At 37.7% G+C, this 20,606-nt stretch overlaps 1 protein-coding gene across 2 annotated transcripts; it reads right to left on the bottom strand.

Moving 5' to 3' along the window:
• Positions 1–256: 256 nt before the first annotated feature.
• On the bottom strand, positions 257–16,966 carry nfx1 (nuclear transcription factor, X-box binding 1). Of its 2 annotated transcripts, XR_008361094.1 has the most exons (25): positions 16,849–16,966; positions 13,925–14,803; positions 12,652–12,813; positions 12,468–12,545; positions 12,263–12,368; positions 12,009–12,080; positions 11,771–11,910; positions 10,399–10,498; positions 10,036–10,253; positions 8,120–8,217; positions 7,993–8,023; positions 7,805–7,887; positions 7,611–7,719; positions 7,332–7,451; positions 5,405–5,484; positions 4,959–5,189; positions 4,646–4,719; positions 2,933–3,031; positions 2,788–2,829; positions 2,552–2,650; positions 1,683–1,749; positions 1,432–1,577; positions 1,058–1,162; positions 761–829; positions 257–435 (listed from the first exon to the last, which is right to left on the bottom strand). XR_008361094.1 is itself a non-coding variant. In XM_053503544.1 (24 exons), exons 1-24 carry the CDS (start codon positions 16,868–16,870, stop codon positions 366–368), a joined length of 3,231 nt encoding a protein of 1,076 aa, XP_053359519.1. In that variant the 5' UTR covers positions 16,871–16,966; the 3' UTR covers positions 257–365. The 2 variants fall into 2 exon arrangements, 1 of the variants encoding a protein (XP_053359519.1); XM_053503544.1 differs by lacking the exon at positions 761–829.
• Positions 16,967–20,606: the final 3,640 nt, after the last annotated feature.

The following is a 20,606-nucleotide window of genomic DNA, read 5'->3' as shown; positions in this document are numbered from 1 at the left end:
ACCAACAAAAGGACATTCCAGAACATAACATTTTATGGGTGGGTTTGACCGGTGCTGTAACTTGGTTCAATGCTTAAAGTTGCAGGGCTTTGAGACAAATGAGATGGTCTGGCTTCCTTTGAAATCAATCACTTGTGCAACAGTCAGCATCCAATATTGGAACAACAATGTAATAAATGTGTAAAGCACTCTCTACAGAAGCAATTTATTCTTACTGTATGTGAGTGAACGGAGATCGCTCAGCAATACCTCAAAATACTTTAGAGGAAGCTTTATTAGAAGAGTCCACAAGTGCCTAGTTTTATTTGATATGATTACAGTGACGTGAACAGTGCCCTTTCACTGGGTATACATCACAGTTTTAATCAATCCTGAACGTCAAAGTAATCGATAGGGTCCTCTTTAGAATGCTTCTGCCAAGCACTGCTAGTGTCCCTGGAGGAGGAAGAAGAAAAAAAAAATCACTTAGACAAACATGATCATATAAAATTTAAATCAAAGCTTTTAGACTGCATTATTGAAGGCTTTTATAATGTAAAGCGCTGAACCTAAGACAAATCTAATCAATGCAAATCAATGCAATGCATCATTTCCCACATTCCCACATTGTGATACATTACCTATCAAAATCCAAAGGTAAACTTAATGAACATGTAAATGAAAAACACCCTGTTATAATAGTCAAGTCAATAATCATGTGCCTGTGCTAAGAAATACCCAATCACATTTAAATTTAAACGAAATATTGTACACCTCTTACCAGTGGAGTGGTTCTGATACACCCTAAAAACATCAGCTGTAGAAATAACCTCAGAAAGATGTTTTGCATCTATATATAAATAAAACTATATATTACTAATATAATATATAAAAATATAAACAAGAATACCAGGTTGCAAGAACGTTATTAAATACATCATTCCTCTATCAGAGAGCGAGTTCCAGAGAGTTTCTTCATACTGCGATTAAAATCAGCTAATGAATGCATCGTTTCACATTTTTTAAGGGACAAATTTTAATGTTAAGATCAGCTCATGGCTAATATGTAAGGACATACTTGCTGCTGCATTGTTTGATGTGGGCGATGGGTGGTGGGGCCCGGGCAGCAGTCTCCCTCTCGATCAGTGCAGTCAGTGTAGAGGTAGGGCATGCAGATTTCCCCCTGGACACATATTAACCGTTTTTACTTGAGAGGACTTTGAATAATAACATTTGTACATGCTTGCTACATTAGACAATATTATTAAAGGCAACAGCTCTCAACCATGAATGAATTTTATACCCTTAAAGTATTTGCTACTTTAGCACTGGAAAATAAAGATTCGGATTATTGAGATATTCATGTCACTGAAAAGCTTAAAAAAATGTATACGGTGAAATAAATGCATATGCTAAGTACATTTCAAAAACACCAGTGATATTTTCACAAACCTGACGGCTGTGACCACCACGTTGCGTTTGGGTTCGCTGTCGAAGCTGACGCTCTCTAAGCCGTACACCTCTGCCAGCTCGTGAACAATTCTCCGCTGATCACGCTTCATGGGGGGGAAACAGTGACTCTTCTTTGGCTGTTTGCCCTGGAAGAAACACCATCATCAATGGGCAATAAACCAAACAACAAACACCTGAAATAATAAATGCTTGTTGGAATTTTATGCAAGTGTCAGTGATAAAGACATTACCTTGTTTGCTAATTCAACCAGATTCTTGATCTCCTCCTCCACCTCACTAACAAACTTAAAATCCTTTCTGCAATACAAGAACAAAAGGTAATGATATAAAGTGATAAATTTTTAAGAAAGTTTTGTTATGCACACATACTGCCCATTCTAATAGGAACTCTTGTACACCTGCTCATTTATGCAAAAATAAATAAATAAAAATCCTGGTTGTTGGAGGGTCTGCAGGCTAAAACACCTTGTTTGCGAAAGAAATGAAAGGACAATGAGCAGACTCGTCTGTGCTGACAGGAAGTCGATAGTAACTCGAATAATCACTACAATCACAGGGAGGGAAAACAAGAACAGGAATCCGATGATTTCATTGGCACAGACTCAACCAAACTGAATCATTGAAAGAATGGAAAAAGGGAGGAAATATATATATATATATATATATATATATATATATATTTTCAACTGGTCATTTTCTGATGGGCTTCTGTTTATGATTTATTCTCTTGGCTAACAAGTGGACACTTGTGTTGTTTTTCCTGTTCACATCCACCTCAAGTACAGTGTTATGTGAATGCTGAGGTGCTTTTCTGCTCACCACGGTTTTGAACAGTTAATATTAGTTACTATATCCCTTCCAGGAATCTTGTATAAAATCTGGCAATTTTCCTCTAATCTGTCTCATCAACAAGATTCATTTACACACAAATCTGCCATCCACTTAGTGTAATTGTTTTCAGCACTGGTCTGTAGATAAACGTAAGAGACGTACAAATTATAGTGACTCAGCAGTCACTGTAATTTCTGGTACTAACAACCATGCCACTGTCAACAGAAAAGAATACAATCTCTTGCTAAACATGTGATGTGAACCAAACCTGGCATCCTCCTTGAGTGTGTCGCTGTATTTACACGTAGTGGATTTGGTGTTGAATGGATCAACTGTCGGGTCAACCTGCAGCGCCTCTGCAAGCCGCCTGTGAGAAAACACCATAAGCTATAATTCTAACCAGAAAACAGACGAAAACCAATGACATGACCTCTACGGAATAATAAAATGTGTTTTATTTCTTAATAAATAAGGAGTGAAACTCTCGTGATAATGATAGCTCACCGATTTCTCTCCAGCGTTGCACACTCCTGATCACATTCCAGCCTTGCAAACAGAGAAGGGCAAAGAATCGTAAATCAGTGCTATTTTCACTGATTTTTGTGATTTTACACATAAACAGCAGTGAGAATTTACTCATGAATATTACCTGGCCTGTTTCTGGTCTTTCTTCGTGAGCTGAGCGATGTTGACAGACTCTCCTAACTGCATATCTGACAACTTACTGGCCACAGCAATAGCTGCATATCTATACAGACACAAAAAGAGAACCTTTTTTTCATTACTAATACAGTGATTGCTTCACTGGCTGGAGACAAAAGAAGAGAGACAGAAGAAATCAGTACTGCTGCTTCATTAGAAAGCTGCCCCTTGTTGTAGACAGATAAACGAAAAGCCTTCATTTTTATTTAATAACCAATACCTATACCTGCTATATGATGCAGCGCTATTTAACAAGGAAGTAAGTTGACTTGATGAGAACCGGGTTTATTTTGCTCTCGTTTGACACATCAATGTGCCACCACATCATGCTGTAATGACTGTTGTAACACCCACAAACGTTACAACCCATGAAGGTTATGAAAATCTGCAGATTTTATTCTCATAATTCCAACGATGTAATCATTTTTAGATATTACAATTTTAAAAACTGAAGATTTTTTATTTTTCCACAAACGCTTGTAGAATTATTACTTTAAACACTGCAGATTTGCATTAAATTTATTGGTTATTACATTTGTGGGCTACTATTATGTTGTCTGGTGTTATGACTGCTCATTCTGCATGTACATCAAAAATTCCTTCTTTTTATATTACTTTAAATACTTCATTTTCAAAGTGTAACTTGAAAAGTATTTACTGCAAAACTTTGTGAATCAGCACTATTATGTATCCCCAAAACAAAGTATACTTCCAAATCCTTTCTGCAGTTTGATGCTTGATAATGCTTTATAATCTAGTCCACTTTCTAAAATGCAGTATGTTTTATGGAGCTGGTGTGACACAGAATTCAAGAATAAAAAAAAAATAATAATAAACAAAAGGAACAATTTGAATGTTTTTAACTTTAGCAATACATTTAATATAAATCATATACTGATTTATGTATAGCTAGAGATAACACAAGTGACCATATATGTTGTATTTGACTATAATAATGCGAAAGCATGCTGAGAGGAAAAAAGTACAGTACTCCTTGTGTGTGAGTGCCTCATGCAGCCTAGTGAACTCTATATGATCTATAATATAAAATATTACCTTGAAACTTAAACTGGAAACTTTTCTGCTGTACTTTCTGTCACCCAGTGCTGTTGGTGCCACATTATCCCTTAAGGCTGGGGCTCACAGTACTGCAAATTCTGAAATGACTAGGAGCATCCACTAACAGACAGACTTCTGTCAATTTCTTATTAGGATTCAATTATGGTGGATCATGCACATTAACGTCTGCACGAGATGAGGGGACAACACAACCTGAGCCCAAGTAAATGCACCAAACTCTCATGAAAGAAAAAGTAAAGAAAGCCGGGAATGTTTGCAAACTCGTAACGACAAAAATTTACTTCCACAGTGGATTTTTTTTTTCCACCTGATAAAATAAATGAATTAATAACAGAATGAATGGATAGTGGGTAGTGAATCATCCTGCCTTCTTTATTTTCGTGATGTTCTCAAAAATCTACTACTCTAAACTTATGTTTCTGAATGTGTGAAATGATGACATAATAAAACCCATTATGCTAAATGCATTTCATTGAAGGTTTGTTGTTATTCCACCCATATAATCTTGATCCTGACTAAATCTAAAAAGTATCAAGTGAATTTTGTCAAACATACAGTACGGATGCAGTGGAACACTGACCTCTGGGAGGAGCTGGTTGCGTCCATGCAAGGAATAGTCTCCTTCCTGCGGCCACAATCGCACTGCATTGCCACCTACAGGACAAAACATGCATTTACTAACAAGATAATCCTAACATTAATCATCGTTATGGTGCAAATGTAAAAGGCAACTTGTATATATATATTGTAAACAAAAAAACTTCTCCAATTCTCTATTTAACTGATTTTTTTTTTTTTTTTTAAGTGAAGTTTCCAAAACTCCAACTCTAATAATCTATATTAACACAGGAACACAAGCATGTTTATGAGCTGAACTGGAAAGATGGTTATACCTTGGCATTGCAAGTGGTGTGTGGGCAGGGGGTGCCAGGGTGGCATGGGGCATTACAGGGGTGCCCACACTCAGGTCTGGGGTGAGGGCAAGGCTGCTTACAATCACCTTCAACTTGGCATTCTCCACGATGGCATATTCTTTTGCATCGGTGATGACTACAGGACAATAATTTATTACAGACCAAACCACACGAGATATCCTGCAGGTGGCACGGGATATTACTTCTTTGCTGGAGAGACACAAAGAGAAAAAAGTATGGAACAGAATTATTGTTGCCCTTTATGTTTTTTTTTTTTTAAACGTACTGTAATATTTGTTTAAAATACTACAGAGCATTTGAAAATTTTAGCCATGATAAGGGGAAAGGAAGTGTATCATGGTTTGAAATGACATTTTGGCTTTGCTCTTTGGTACGGTTGTATTGGGTGATAAGTGGTGTGTTACCTCATGGTTGCCCATGCACCACTTCTTGGTGAGGTGGGTACAGGGAGGACATTTCTCCTCACTGTGGCAGGAGTGCAAAACTGGTGAAAAACATTTAAGGGGATTTAAATGCTATGTATAATTAGCCATCAATATTACAATCTCAACACTTTCATTTTGTCTATTTTAAAGGTCCCCAAAATTTCTAAACACATCCAAAATATAATCATATATTGATATAAACAAGCTGCAAGACAGAATACATGTGTCAATAAGAGAGACCCAAGTGGAATGGTGAGTATACAGAGAGCAGAGGTAAATAAGATGCAGGACTTTAAGTACGTAGGGTAGGAGATAATGGAGGTGGAAACAAGTGCCAGGTGAGTTGTAAAGACAGGAGGCAGAGCTGGAGGTAGCAAATATGAAGACCTTGAGGTTCTCTTGAATGAATGGATGAGTATAAATGGATGGATGGATGAATGGATAGGATCAAGAATAAGTTCATCAGAGGGATAACCCATGTTAGATGTTTTGGAGATAAAGTCAGAGAGGCCAGATTGAGGTGGTTTGAACATGTTCAGAGGAGATTGTAAATATATCAGTAGAAGGGTGTTGAGTTTGGAACTGCCAGACAGGAGATCTAGAAGACTAAACTAAAGTGGAGATTTATTTATGTAGTGAGAGAGGACATGAAGTTGGTTTAAGGCTGTAATGATTCCTCGAGTAACTCGAGTAAATCTTCTGCCTCAAAGCTTGCGTTATGTGTTTGCACAATTATTTGGCGACAGCGCCAGTGCTTTTGACACCACGCGCTTCCGGATGCAAACTGCCAGTAAACAAGCGGAAGGAGACGCAGACAGTTAGTTGTGCATTGATTTAAGGGAGCGTTCTGTTGCGGGCTGCAAAATGGAACAGAGCAATAAAATTATCAGCGAACCAAGAGATGAAGAAACCAGCAAGAGAAAACGACAGAAATTGTCAGTAAAGGCTTATCTTATGCCTGAGCTGTAGATTTTTAGCTTTTTTTGATAGCTTTTAGTTCTGAAAGTTTAGTTGCATACCTTAGAGTTTTTGTATAATTATTTATTTTAATGTGTGCTTTAGTTTTTTTTGATACTTAGTCATTTAAAATACCTTTTTTTTGTTTTTAAAAAGGCTTTAAAATAAGAATGTATGGCACTGTAATGCACTTAATTCATCTCAGTCAACTTTAAGCTATTCCTGGTATTGTGAACAATAAATGTTTATTTTTGATAAAATGCTGTAAGCATTTATAAAATAAAAGTTGACTTGCTAAAACAAACAAACAAAAAAAACCTACTTAATCTTTGTTTCTCTTATATATTTTACATTGCTGTTTAAATAAGCAACAGTACATTTTATCCGATTACTCGATTAAATTTTTGGAAGAATACTCGATTACTAAAATATTCGATAGCTACAGCCCTAAGTTAGTTAGAGGGAGAGAAGAGGATGGAGAGAATAGGGTTAGATCGAGGCAGATGATTCACTGTGGCGCCCCCTGAAAGGGAACATGCTTGGTAGGTTTTCTCCAGGTACTCCAGTTTTTTTCCACATGCCATGACAGTGACATGCAGATTAGGATAACTAATTTAGGATTGGTTCCCAAATTGTCCGTTGTGTGTATGCTCGTCTATTCTGCGATAGATTGGCATCCTGTCCAGAATGCACAAGCATACACACTCACTCATACACTACAGGCAAGTTGGAAATGTCAATTAGCCTGGATTGTGGGGAAAACTGGAGTACCCTTAGGAAATGCACCAAGCACAGAGCGGACATGCAATCTCCACAAGGACTAAAACCCTCAATCCAGGCAGTGTGAGGAGACATCCAATAGGGTATTTAGTTAAACAATACAGACTGTATGAGAGGGCCCTCTAGTGTGCAGTTATTAACAATGTTTAAGCATTAAACATCAATATACCTGGGTGATCACAGTCATGTTGGCGTGTGCAGGTGTTTTTGCACTCAGGTGGTTTGGTGCCACAGGGGATAGGTGGGAACATGACTGTTTCACCACAGTAGCAGGGCAGTTCATCAAAACCTAAATGAAATAAGCATAATTTAAATGTTTGTCATGGTCCACAAAATAACATCAATAAATTGATGATTACTACATTTATAAATGATGTAGTAAGATGTTATAGATGTAAAAAAGACAAAATCTTTAAATGAGTGACAGAAAGGTGGTTTAAATGCTCACCGGTTTGCCAGCAGGGTTGGCAGTTTCCTCTGTGACACACCTCCTGACAGCGGTGAAGACCACAGTTAAGCTTGTAGCCACAGATAATTGTGCACTTATGCTTCGAGTCCTGTTTTATGACAAAAAGAAACATTTAACATGCTGTAATTCCATTAACAATTTTTTTTAAATAAAAAATTTCACAAGTGACCTACCACACAGCACATCTCTCCACACTTGTGTCTGCCACATGAGCGCTTCTTACTGCAACGTTTCTCACAAGTAAACAGCAATTCGTCTAGCGATGGAGGAAACATGTAAAACTTAGCATCAAAAAGTGATGTAATATAATATTTGTATTAACTGGTTGGTCTCATTTTGCTGTATAACCTGTATTCCTCACCTTCACTGTGGATCATAGCACATGGAACCTCCTAAAAAAAGGAAAAGTTGGAGATATTATGGTATTTCTAGTTCTGGCAGTTATATACTGTAAAATATGTTAATGAATTTAGCCATTACAGACTAACCTTGCTCTTACTGCCACATCTGCACTTAACGGTGGATGTGAGAGGGCATGGGCCACATTTGTCCTCATGGCAAAGTTTATCACAAAAATGAATGGTGTCTATAAGACAAGAAAAAGTTTATATAAGGCTAGAAAACTAGGTACCATGACAGTTATCCAGATGAAAAGGTATCTATTTGGATATTTAAGCAGCCTTCCTGGCAAGTTTCTCTTGCACTGCACTTTACCCAGAAGTGAGCTCATTAAATATTTGCCAGATTTATTAACTGAATGAACTGGATGAAAGGGTAAATCATAGGCAGACAGACAATTTGATTCATTTAATGGTCATTATGATTTTCGATTACTTTCAACAGTGCTGTTTGATGCAAGCAGTTATATTTTTCGCAAATTTAAAAGTATTTAAAGTATTTAGTTTGCTCGTTAAAAGGTTAGATAATTTTACCAAGACACAAAAAAAAATTTTTTTTTTACAATTGCTGTTCTTGGTGTTTACTGGCAGCTGGTATACATAATAGTGATGCGCGGGTCGAGTATTTTTCCAACCCGCGGGTCCCGCTTTTATAAAATTATTTGGCCCGCACCACTGTATCTATTTTCACAACCCGCCCCGCGACCATTAAATAGACATACTAGGCATTGTAATTTAAATGAAAACAGCCTTTATTTCAGCCTGAAAGTGCTTGGAAACATCACCCTGTAAACTCGCAACAACATATGATTATGAATATGAACGATAATTGATCGATAATAATGATACACATTTTAAACATTTACAAAGCAGCGTTTGTAATCTGAGCTAAACTATTTTTAATTTTAGATTTGTATAGGGCAGGCCTACAGTTTACAGCCTACGCTAAATAACCACTGACATTTTTTTTTCATTTATGACACGGAAATGTTTATTTAGCGTTTTTACGTTCGCTGTGCAAAAAAAAGAATGCTAAAACATTTTTGTTGATTTAGCAGCCTGACCTTTTTTTCTTTTAATGATGTAAATTCCCGACCTCAATTTCTCCTGCGCCTCGTCTTCCATCTTCACTTTTATTTCTTTGTTTTTGTTGTGACTAGCTCCTTTGCGCTTTCGTGACTTGTCACGTGACGTAACCTTATCAAAGAACTTAATAAAATATGAAAATAAATATTTCCAAATATTTAATATAGTCTATAGGAAATTGCACGCAACATACATGGATTTTTTAAATTTAATTTTGTTTTTAATGACCCTCCCCAACCCGCCATGCAAATAAAGTGACAATTTCTTTACCCGCCCCAAGGCGACCCGCGGGTTACCAGACGACCCGCGCATCACAAATACATAATGTTGCATTACTGCCACCTTCTGGTCTTGATTGCTCTCATTTCAAAAACTCTTGTCTTGTTGCTGTACTTAAGTTACTACATGCTTAATTATATTTATCTGATCAATGATTCATTCATCGAGTCTTAGGATCAAAGCATTAACATAAAAAAAAATCTAAAAACAGTCACCCGGGAAAAAAATTCTAAAACCTGAAAAAAAAAAAAAAAAAACTTTTTTGGGAAATTGAATTTAAAATTTGTAGAATTACCCAAATAATTGTACAAGTGCAAATCAACTATGACCCATCAATTCATTTAATCAAATCGACCAGCACGAAATAAGCTAATCTGAATAAATGATTAAATCTCAAAGCTCTAGTACTAGACAATCATGTTTTTAAATAATCAAATAAAAATACACATACATCTTATTTGACATTAAAATGCCATTCCATGACCTGCTGTCATTTACATACATCATGATGTGAAAACTTTTAGATACTTAATTTTAATATAAATTAAAATGTGTACTAAGAATGTGGAGTACAAAACCTGTCAGGTTTAATGTGTGTGTGTTTATTACTAAACATTTCTCTCACACATGCACAGGCTTACCGATGTCACCACAAGGCAATGGTTTGCTGCAGACCTTTCCACAGGATGGAATTGGGTCGGTGCAGCATCGTCTCTCTGGGTAGCCGAGCTCCAGCAGCTTGGCTAAAGGCGTCTGTCCACAAGGGCAGCTAGACACCAGAATGGGCAAGAGAGGGCATGTCTGGCACCGTCCTGGGTGACACACCTTCTGGCAGCGGTGAGCATGGCATTCCAGCATCCTGAGGAAAATGTCACCTCAGATTTAAAGTTTTTTTTATGCAATTATTTAAAATTATTTAATTAAATATCACCTCAACAGTGTTGACTTTATTTAATCATTAAATAAAAGCAAAGAGGAAAATGTGAACAGAAAAAGAAACTTACTTTCCACATGGCTTGTGGCAGGAGAAATATCCGGACCCATCAAAGTTCTCCTGGTCAGTCCCACATGCCACCTCCCTGTGCACCACCCCGCAGTAACAGACTATGCAATACACAGAGCAAACATGATACTTGAGGGAAGTGATGGGGTGGCTTAAGCAACAAATGGTTAGATTTTTTAATACGAGTTCTTCTTTTACCTTTGTCACACTCACTCCTTTACATTTTCATACGAAACCCAGGAGCATACATTAGGATTATTTGGTTCCTTCTAAAACCTGTTCTGTCATGTTATATGTTGCTTTCTTTACAGACATGACAATATTCTTCTGTAATATTACAAGTAGTTTCGTTCCGGGAGCACATTTGTATGTTGGATTTGTTCTTAAGTCTGATAAGGTGAGTCTTATATGCCTTTGACACGAATATACAATGGAAAGCATACCATCCCCTTCACCAAATCTCTGCCCCTTTCCCCACACTGTCATCATATGGCTAAAAACCATAACTGCACCTAAGGAAATTAAACTTATACTCAAATCTAAGTGTTTGCACCTTTAAATCGTGAGGGGAATCCCTGATGCTGCCATTTTGTCTCAGAGCTTTTTCCACTGTATTGGACTGTGAACTCTGAATTCTTGTTGGGATTTGAAAGTATTAAAAGTACATTAAAAGTATTCACCATTACAGGACAACCATTATCTGTCATCATGCTTCCGAACTGATCCATTGAAACGGGTGAGGCCAACTTATTTCTCTCGCGTTCCCCCACACATTTTATACATTTATTTACACACAAAAAATATTGTTTATAATTGTAAATATTGGTATCTGGTGCTTTGCAGTGTTTATTTGTTTGTCCAAATACACGTGAGCTACCTTCATGGGTTATTTGCATCTATGAACGTTAATAGAACCGCGGTCTGTTCCTATCTTCAGAAATTGGTAACTTGAATGTTTTTAGGTTGGGGACTACCTGTATTTTTATACATTTTTAAGTTACTGTATGTTTGTAAACAGTAAATCGTTTTTTGTACATAATAATGCATAAACATGATAAATATAGACAGGTATTCTTTATATTGTATATTTGCGTCAAAGATGTAAAAAAACTCACTTTTTCCCTGACTTACGAACAAATCTGACCTACAAACGTACTCCTGGAATGGAACTTGTTTGTAAGTAGGAGATAACCAGTATACATTTATATTACATTTGTACTACAGATAATTTGTTTTCTGAACATTTGACACATTACTGTAATCTCCACAGACTTTTGGCCATAAAGTGTATATCCCATATCCCAACAGAAGCACATTCACAAAAAGTAACTCTAACCTTTTAACATTTGATTGCCTCAGCTGTGTAAACTTACCCTGCTGCACACTGAGCTGACATGGCTGACACGGGACCTGATGGCAAATCTGTGTACAGCAGTGCTGTTTGCAATTTAACTGAGCTCCACACTCCTGGTCACAGCGCAGAGCTCCTGTCTGACTGCATCGCACCTGCTTACTACACACACACAACCACACACACAGACTCTCGGATAAGAGATGCAAGATTGACTGTCCAGTAATGCAGTAATGTACGGGTTGTTTGACAAGTGTTACCTGGTTCTTCCACAAACGCAGGATTTAGTAGTAAACGCTGGACACTGTGGACAAGGCCCTGGGTGGCACAAACTGCAGAATACGATAAACTTTTTTTTTAGGAATTCTCTGTATTACAACTTCTTAAACTCTTAAAGTATTCCTATATTACACCACCTACTTGGTGTAAAAAATTGTCAAAGCATTTGCTTATGAGTAAATTATCAGCAATATTTAACCCCTTTGGGTTTTAAGGTCATTATTAGTAACGTTACATGTTGCAGCGGTGAATGCAGTCTCCACCAGTCCTCTTCTTCCCACATACTTCACCACAGCTGTGTGGAATCTCTCTGTGCTGGTACTCCGGATTGGTCACCTTCCCTGACAGTCAGACCAAAAAAAAAAAAAAAAAAATCCTTACAATAGTTGTTTAAACAAGCCAATGTCAAACCAGTTTATTTCTCAGCTGCTGCTTCCTACCACAGAAGCAGATGTAAGATGTTGGGAACTTCAATGCCACATTTTGGCAAGCAGGACAACGCCAGCCTTCGCCACTCTCTGCAAAACAAACATGCTTTATTTGACAATCAGTCTTTTCCTATCAAAGGCAGATCACTTAAATGTTTGTACACGAGTATAGTCAGTTTTCCATGTGTGAATGTACCATCAGCCTGCGACGCAGGAGAGCGAGCCCACTTTTTGATGCAGTTCAGGTGGAAGACGTGGAAGCAGCTGTTACAGCTCCATACCGGTGCCATGAGACGGATCACATCGCAGCACACCATGCACTCGTATTTCTCCTCTGTCAGCTGCTCAATCAGGCAACCTAAAAACGCTTCAAATATTATAACCGTTCTGACAGAAAATATGATTATTAATGGTTATGTTTTCAATGTATAGAATCATCCTATGCATAGCAACAATCTTTATGTACTCTGTATATGTATTTTGAGGCGATACTCACTGAGCAATTTAGTAAAAGATTTACAGATTAAAAAATTTAAATATAATTTGTAAATATAATTTAAATGTATGTATTAGTGAAATGCCAAAACAAATGATCAAAATTACACTATGCGCCAAAATATCCAGTACTAAAATGAAAAGATGAACAATATTATAGTTTTTAGCTATTATTAATATTTCTCCTGAAAGAAACTAACATACTATTAGCGTGGTGATTTACCATGGCATGTGTAATGTAAGTTTTTTTAAGTGTGTACACCGCCTCGCTGTAGACAGTATTCATATAATTCACGCAGATTCTCAAACATAATGGTTGCTGCAGACTCCAGATCTTCACAGTTGAACACTTTCTCCTTTAACACTCCCTTTAAGTGGGCATCAGGCGGTGTGAGTTCGGGGGAATGGGACGGATATGGAAAATCAGTACCACATAAAATGATTTGTCCTGGAAGGTTTTCCTGCAGCATGGCTAGAGATACTGCCTCATTGACAAACGCCTATGCCCGGTCAAGATGCACGAGTTTCAGTACTGTATATTTTGGTGCATAACGTAATACGTAACATGAGAATGTAATATTAAAAAAATGCAAAAAAGTCCTATTAAACATAATTCTATCAACTCAACAATAAGTATTTCTTAGAACTGACAATAATTATTTTAAAATGATGAAATGTCTGAATGCGTCCGGCATTTAGAGCTCTAATTAAGACTGGCTGTGTAATATGCTTTGACTTTTTGTTTTGCCTCTAAATGTAAACTGGAATAAGAGATTCATCAAAGTAACAGAATAACAAAAACAACTTTGGGAATAAATTTCCATAAATTAAAATTTTACTACAACTTTAGTTTGCAACTAACTGATTGTGATGGTTACTATTATTATGCATGATTGGTTATTATGTTGATGCGCCAATTGTGAAATTTTATTACAGATGAACCAAATTATAGAAAATAACACCTGAACCCTTACCGGTCTGGGTCTCTTTGCTCTTGGGCAGCTCGACACGTTTCACCGGCCCAGTCCTCTTCTCGGGACGTCCTCCTTTCCTTTGTCCTTGCTCTTGATTTTGAGGTCTTCTCCCATGCTCTTTTGTACTTGCACCTCTCCAGTTCGGCTCCTCTTTGCTTCCTCTGGGTTTGTCTTCTCTCACTTTCTCTTCCTCTGCCTTGTCCGTGTGCGTTGGTGGTGGTGGTCTCTCTCTCCAGTTGCCTTGGTCGCTAGCGTGTACAGCAGGCCCCTTCTTCCAAGAGTGACCCTGCCTTCCTCCTCCTCTCCATCCCCTATTGTTCCTGTGTTCGTGCTCTAATTCGGTGGCCACTACACTGGCTGTATGATCTACATCTGCTGCATGATCATCCTGATTTGCTCCCAGTCTGGGTAACGGCTTTCTTGTATCTCGACCTCTCCTAGACATTCGTGGCCAGCTGTCTTTGGGCTCATGTTGGAACTCGCGCATGCATGCTTCTTCAGGGTATTTTTGTTGATTCTCCCTATTGGAGTACGCAGGTAAGCCGCTAAACTGTTGGCCAAGGTCAGATCTGTTGTCCTGCACTGAGGAGCCATTATCACTCTCATTCCTTGACCATCGTTGACCCTGGGACCAACGCTCACTATTACCCCTACCTCCCCTCCCTCCTCTTCCTCTTCCCCTCCCTCCCCTTGTCTCAAATCTAGCAGATGAGCTGTTGTGTGATGCGTGTTTTGCTTCATAGTCATATAATTCATTTTGCTCCTCTAGATGACCTCCCCTATGACCTCCCCGTTTTCTATTGTGGCCTGACCGTGGATGACCCCTTCCGGACGCTGCCTGGCCGGTCCTCCCTGGTACATAATTAGGTTGTTCTGTGCCTGAAAATAAATACAAAAAGTGGGCAAAAATGTAAGGGCTGGAGTTGCACAACATGTTAATTAATTATAATTGTAGTGCTACCTGGTTTTTCAGAAGGCTGTCCTACCCTTCCTATCTTTCAAAGACTTAAATTTCTGAAATCAACATAAGCTAGTCTGTTGTTAACAGATGTCTCAACTTGTATTAAACTGAATTTTGTAACATCACTCTCAGAATTCCCCTTAGTAGTCATAAAACATGCAGTTAAAGTCATAAAGGTAAATACGTACACCATATGCAAATACATTTAAACTGCTGCCATTTAATCCTATTGAAAAAAGAATTCTCTGTCTTGGGTTAGTTAGAATCACTACTTTTTTTAAGACAGTAAAATGTCAGAATAATAGTACAGAAGTTGCTAAAACTTTAACCCATTGCTTCAGACAAAACTGGTGTAACTAAGTGAGGTTAGTAGAGCTCCTTGCTCCTACACACTATTTCAGTTCTGCCCGCAGAATTTCTATTGAACTGTGGTCAGGGTCACTCCTATACCTTGACTTTACAGTCTTTAAACTATTTTGCCACAACCTTGAACATACGCTTGGGGTCATTGTTCATTTGGAAATGAAGCCTTAACAACTCAGTCAATATCTTGAGATTTAGCTTAAAAATATCTACATAATTTTCCTTCCTTATGATGCCATCTATTTTGTGAAATGCACCAGTACATATGATCTCTGTTTTTAAGTGTATGTACATGTGGTGTAATGGCCTGCCACATCATTGATTCCCCAATCGGCCATAACATTAAAACCACTGAAAGATGAATAGAATAACATTTGACATGTGCAACTGTAAGGAGCTATGTGACTTTGACAAGGGCTAAGACGCCTGTGAAGGCTAGACATCTGGATCAGAGCATTTCCAAAATAATCTCCTAGTACGCAGTGGTTAGTACCTACCAAATCTGGTTCAAGGAAGGTAACAGGTGACAGGGTCATGGGCACTCTAGTCTCACTGATGACCTAGCTTGATAGCTTCACTCTTATTAAGAGATTGAGCACAAATTATTGAAAGGGTTAATGCTAGGTATGATCAAATGTGCCCATCCTGTTGCCTGCTCATGACCAAAAGGCTTGCAACTTACAGGACTGCTGCTGATGCCAGAAACCATAGCGCCAAACCTTCAGAGGTCTTAAGGATCCTACGGCTCAACTGATCAGTTCTGTTTTAGTGGCACACGCAGGAAATACACAGGGTGGGGATGTAGCTCAGTGGTAAAGCTAAGATTTTTGACCCAGGCTCAATTAAATCCCAGCCATCTCCAAATGATTTCTTTCAGGGCTCAATCGGTTAATGCTGTAAATTACTGATCAGAAGGTCAGGGAATTAAGCACCAGAACCGCCAAACTGCTACCGTTGAGCCCTTGAGCAAGGCCCTTAACCCTGTCTGTTTCAGGGATGCTCTATCCTGGCTAACCCTGCGCTCTGATCGCAGCTTTCTTCTGGGATATATAAAAAAAACTTTTTTACTGTGCTGTAAAAGGTACCTGGGACAAATATTGAATCTTAATCTTACATACACATTATTAGGCAGATGCTTTTAATGTTATGGCTGATTGGTGGAAATTCCTGCTTGAACATTTGATTCTGATGAGTTACTGTCAGCATAAACACTATATGAGTCACACATCAGGACAGCAGTTCAAAGTGTAGTTATAGCAATCTACTAATCAGACTTTTTATAAACTTTTATTCAACAGATTAAGGTTTAACCCAACACTAGATGACTAATCTATTTGCTGTGCACTACCAGACACACTAACACTTTAACTACTTCAGTTTTTTATGCTTGTTCGTGTTTGGGAGCTGGTTTTGGTGTGTCATGGGGGAAAGTAGGCTAACACCACTACAGCCCTACAGCTCCTAACAGAGCGGCGTTAGCTGAGCTAACCCGTTAGCTGTTAGCAAAGCTAGCTACCTCGCTCTTAGCCTCACTGCTGACTGTCTCACCAAACTTCCCAGGTAATACAGCGCATAAAGTTAATTTCTTTAAGACTCTTACCTTGCCCCGAGGCCTCAGCCATTCGAGAACATTTAGAAAAGCTTTCTCTAAATATTGTATTTCTGTAACGTCTCCTCCACCTTCTGCTTCTTCTTCTTCTTTGAGATTTGATGGCGAAAGACAGCCAGCTTATTGGTGCACTACCGCCACCTGCAGGACTGTGGAGTGTGGAACATCAGATTGACAGGAACAAAAAGCAAAAAAAAGCAAAAAAAAAAAAAAAAACCTATACTAGTGAGCCAAACATCATCAAAACTCTGGTGGTAACTTTACCTTTTGACAGAATCTTCTTTCTTTTACATAAGCTTTGTCCATCTTCCAACAAGCTTTCGTATTCCCTCACTAAGAATGTTTTAGGCTAAGCTACTGTATAAGTCACGAAAACAGCTATTTATCAGAAATGAATCTTCATCCTCGCAGGGCTCCAAACAAGTGAAAGTCTGATAGAGCAAGATCAAGACTGTAGGGAGGACTAGCGTTATTACCCATCGTTGACAAGAAAAGTATATCAGATAAAGATGAAAAACTACTCCAGCACCTTACAGTTCACTTATACTACAACAGCGCTGTTATTTCAGCTGTGAAAATATGAACTAATCCCAGTAAAAATATTCAGTTTAGCTTTTCTAATTAATATCTATTTAGTGCGGGTGTTTATTTACATTGAGCAAGTAGCTTATTAGAAGCTTATTTTAAAGTAGATTATTAAATTCAGACAGTTATAACATAACAGTTCATAACATCGCTTTTACTCAACATTTTGATTTCTCTTATGGTGCAGGTTAAACTTCAGGCAGATATCTAAGTACTGCAAATGTTTCAATAAAACTTGTCAGGACAGGTTTGTGTGATAAAATTATGTTTTAATATATATTATTTTATAGCAGTTATATAGCAGAGGCAATCTGTGGCAGGAGGTATTTTATCACATAACACTGGACTCTCAGTTCGGGTATTTACATGGCCATATCTCCGACTGCTGTGTATTTGTTCGTTTTATCTCATAGTGGAGCGTTACATCACTGCTTGCTATTAACACCGCGATTTCGGAAACATATGAGACAAACTGGTTTTAAACTTACCACAGGAAGAATAAACATACATTGATTTGTACATTTATCTTTGAAGGTTCAGTTTTTCTAGTTTACTTTTCTTTTATTTGGAGAAAGACATGCTGTCACATCAATGTTCATAACTTTCAGCATCAACAGTTCGATTCCATACCTCAGGAATGCTAAGTTTCATTAAATTTTGTTCAGCCAGTTTTGCGTGATGCTGTGACAAATTCTAGCTGGACAGACATACAGACAGACAGACAGACATACAGACAGACAGAATTATTTTTTTTAGACTGTTTTTTGTCCTCCAATGTATGATAAACACAAAGTTATCATTGAAAGAGTGAGTTAATGTAAAGACAAAACATTTTTTTTTATTTATATCAATTAAAAAAGGTTTTCCTATTGTGGTGGAGTTATTGCGATATAACAGTCACAACACACGTGCTTTTGTAGTTAGTGTACTTTGTTTGGCGTTAGACTTTTATTTGCTAGTAGTGGATGGACTGCTAAACAATCAGATGTGCTATAGTCAAAGTACAGCTGGCAACATTTTTAGGTTTTGGAAGCTTTCTGAAGGCCCATGTCTGAAAAGCAGATTTGCTACTGTCACTGTCTATACCGCTTTATTCTGTATACAGGACCATAGGGGGCCTGAAATTTATTTCATTTATTTTTTTGAAGCGTGTTATACCCTGGATGGTGTGCTAATCCATCGCAGGGCACATACATACACACACATACACAGGTCTTTGGACTGTGGGAGGAAACCGGAGTACCCTGAGAAAACCCACCAAGCACAGGGTATAACATGTAAACTTCCCGCACAAAGACCCTGAGGCGGAAATCCAACCCTTGACCCTGTGTGTGTAAGGCGACATTGCTAATTACCTCGCCACCGCATGCCGCCATAAGTGAATGTGTATGACAAAATAATAATAATAATAATAATAATAATAATAATAATAATAAAATGAGTAAAAACAAAATAAAAACAATAATCCAGACATTTCTCCATCTCTTTCTCCTCTGGAAAAAAACTGTAACTAACATTTATAATTCTTGCAGTACCATATACTGATCACAAAATGTCATGTTGCGATCAGGGGAAATAAATCTAGTAACTCTCTGCAAATCTATTCTGCATTAGATAGATAGATAGAATACTTTAATAATCGAAAAGGGAAATTGTATCGTTCCAGCAGCCAGTTTACACAATTTACAACATACAGCACAAGCAACAAGGTGAAGAGGAATCTTAAAATATACGTTAAAATTATAATCATGATGAGATAAGGATAAAGTTACTTAAAAAAAACTTTCTTAAAAAAAGTCTAATTGCATTCGGCAAAAAACACTTCCTGTATCATGCACTGTAGGACATTCTGCCCATTACAACTGTGCTACTCATCATGATATTATTGCATTGTACAGCTGTATAACTGCTCTCATGGTTGATCAAAGGCACATTGTTTCAATCCCACAGTATCTCCTATTTTTCATGCTGAAGATCAAGACCTCTTCACAGGTCCAACAGGAAAGCCGCACTTAAGGACTCCCTGTGCTCTCTCTGTTACACCTTAACGATCTTACCTGCAAAGTCAATTTTACCATGGGGGAAAATTAGGCATAATTGATATGGTTCTTACTAAACCACATTGTTACTCTAAAAAATCAGGCAACTACAAGGAGTGTTCAAGTCAAACCAGGACTTTGTTTGTGCAGGAAAACAAAACACACTTATGATAGCCTGGTTCACGTCTTTTAATTTTGTTTAAAGTTCCTACAGACTGATGTGCCTCTTCTGCAAGTTGGCGAGAAATTCTCCATTTAAGCATTCCACTAGCTGAATGTTCATGGGAAAATGTTTTACTGAGACTAAGAGTTTCATCTCTGTACTGTGAAGTTGTAGTCTTCTGTAAAGGTTGATCTGTTTTACTCCTTTATTCGCACGAGATTTCATCACAAGTCCTGGTTTGACTTGAACACTCCTTGTACATATAGTTGTAATGTCAAAACTTTTACTTGTAATTGAAACAGTTTATTTTTAATCATTCATTCCAAAAAAATGTTTTAAACATTTTCAAATCGGCACTTTTTCATGCTTCCGGTTTCTGCAGTTGTGGAAAACCTGTACTCACTCATAAACGTTAGTTCATTTAATGTAACCTCCGTAATGCTGATCAAATGCTGTATATTTTTAGGATGTAGTAAATGATTAGATGGATTTTGAGGATTTATTTGTTTAGCTGAAGAGATGAAAGTGAAATTTAGTCCAGATGTCACATCCATAATGCTGGAACTGCTCCTGTAGATTATTGTACATTGTACTGTACATTAGACCCAAATGACGATAAAGAGACGATAAATCTAATGCTATCTCTACAGTACATAGGTAGGTGCTTGTATTGATAGGTCACATAAAGAGAATTTATTTTCTGGATGATTTTAAAAAATGAAAGATTTTTTGGAGAAGAATCAGCTCATAAAAAGCAGCTGATTGAAAATCATGATGAAATTCGGTTTGAGAATGTGTCATAATTGTTGAAGAGTAGACTAGCTAGTCTTGGCAGATTGTGTTGGAGAATCACAGGATTTGAGTTGATTTATGGCTGGACAATAATAAGATAAGCAGAAACGATTATTTCTGACTCAGCTCTAGCTTTGTACTCTGAGTACCGGTTTCTACCTCTGGACAGG

The sequence above is a fragment of the Clarias gariepinus genome, chromosome 1 (genome assembly GCF_024256425.1).
Source record: "Clarias gariepinus isolate MV-2021 ecotype Netherlands chromosome 1, CGAR_prim_01v2, whole genome shotgun sequence".
Taxonomy (NCBI): domain Eukaryota; kingdom Metazoa; phylum Chordata; class Actinopteri; order Siluriformes; family Clariidae; genus Clarias; species Clarias gariepinus.
The sequence above is the reverse complement of the archived record's forward strand: the minus strand, read 5'-3'. Positions and strand labels throughout refer to the sequence as shown.

Coding starts and splice junctions, on each gene's coding strand:
- nfx1 (XM_053503544.1), bottom strand. CDS start 16,870: ATGGCTGAGGCCTCGGGGCAAG. Junction 7,452..7,610: donor CCAACCCTGCTGGCAAACCG/GTGAGCATTTAA, acceptor TATTTCATTTAG/GTTTTGATGAACTGCCCTGC. Junction 1,750..2,551: donor ACACTCAAGGAGGATGCCAG/GTTTGGTTCACA, acceptor CTTGTATTGCAG/AAAGGATTTTAAGTTTGTTA.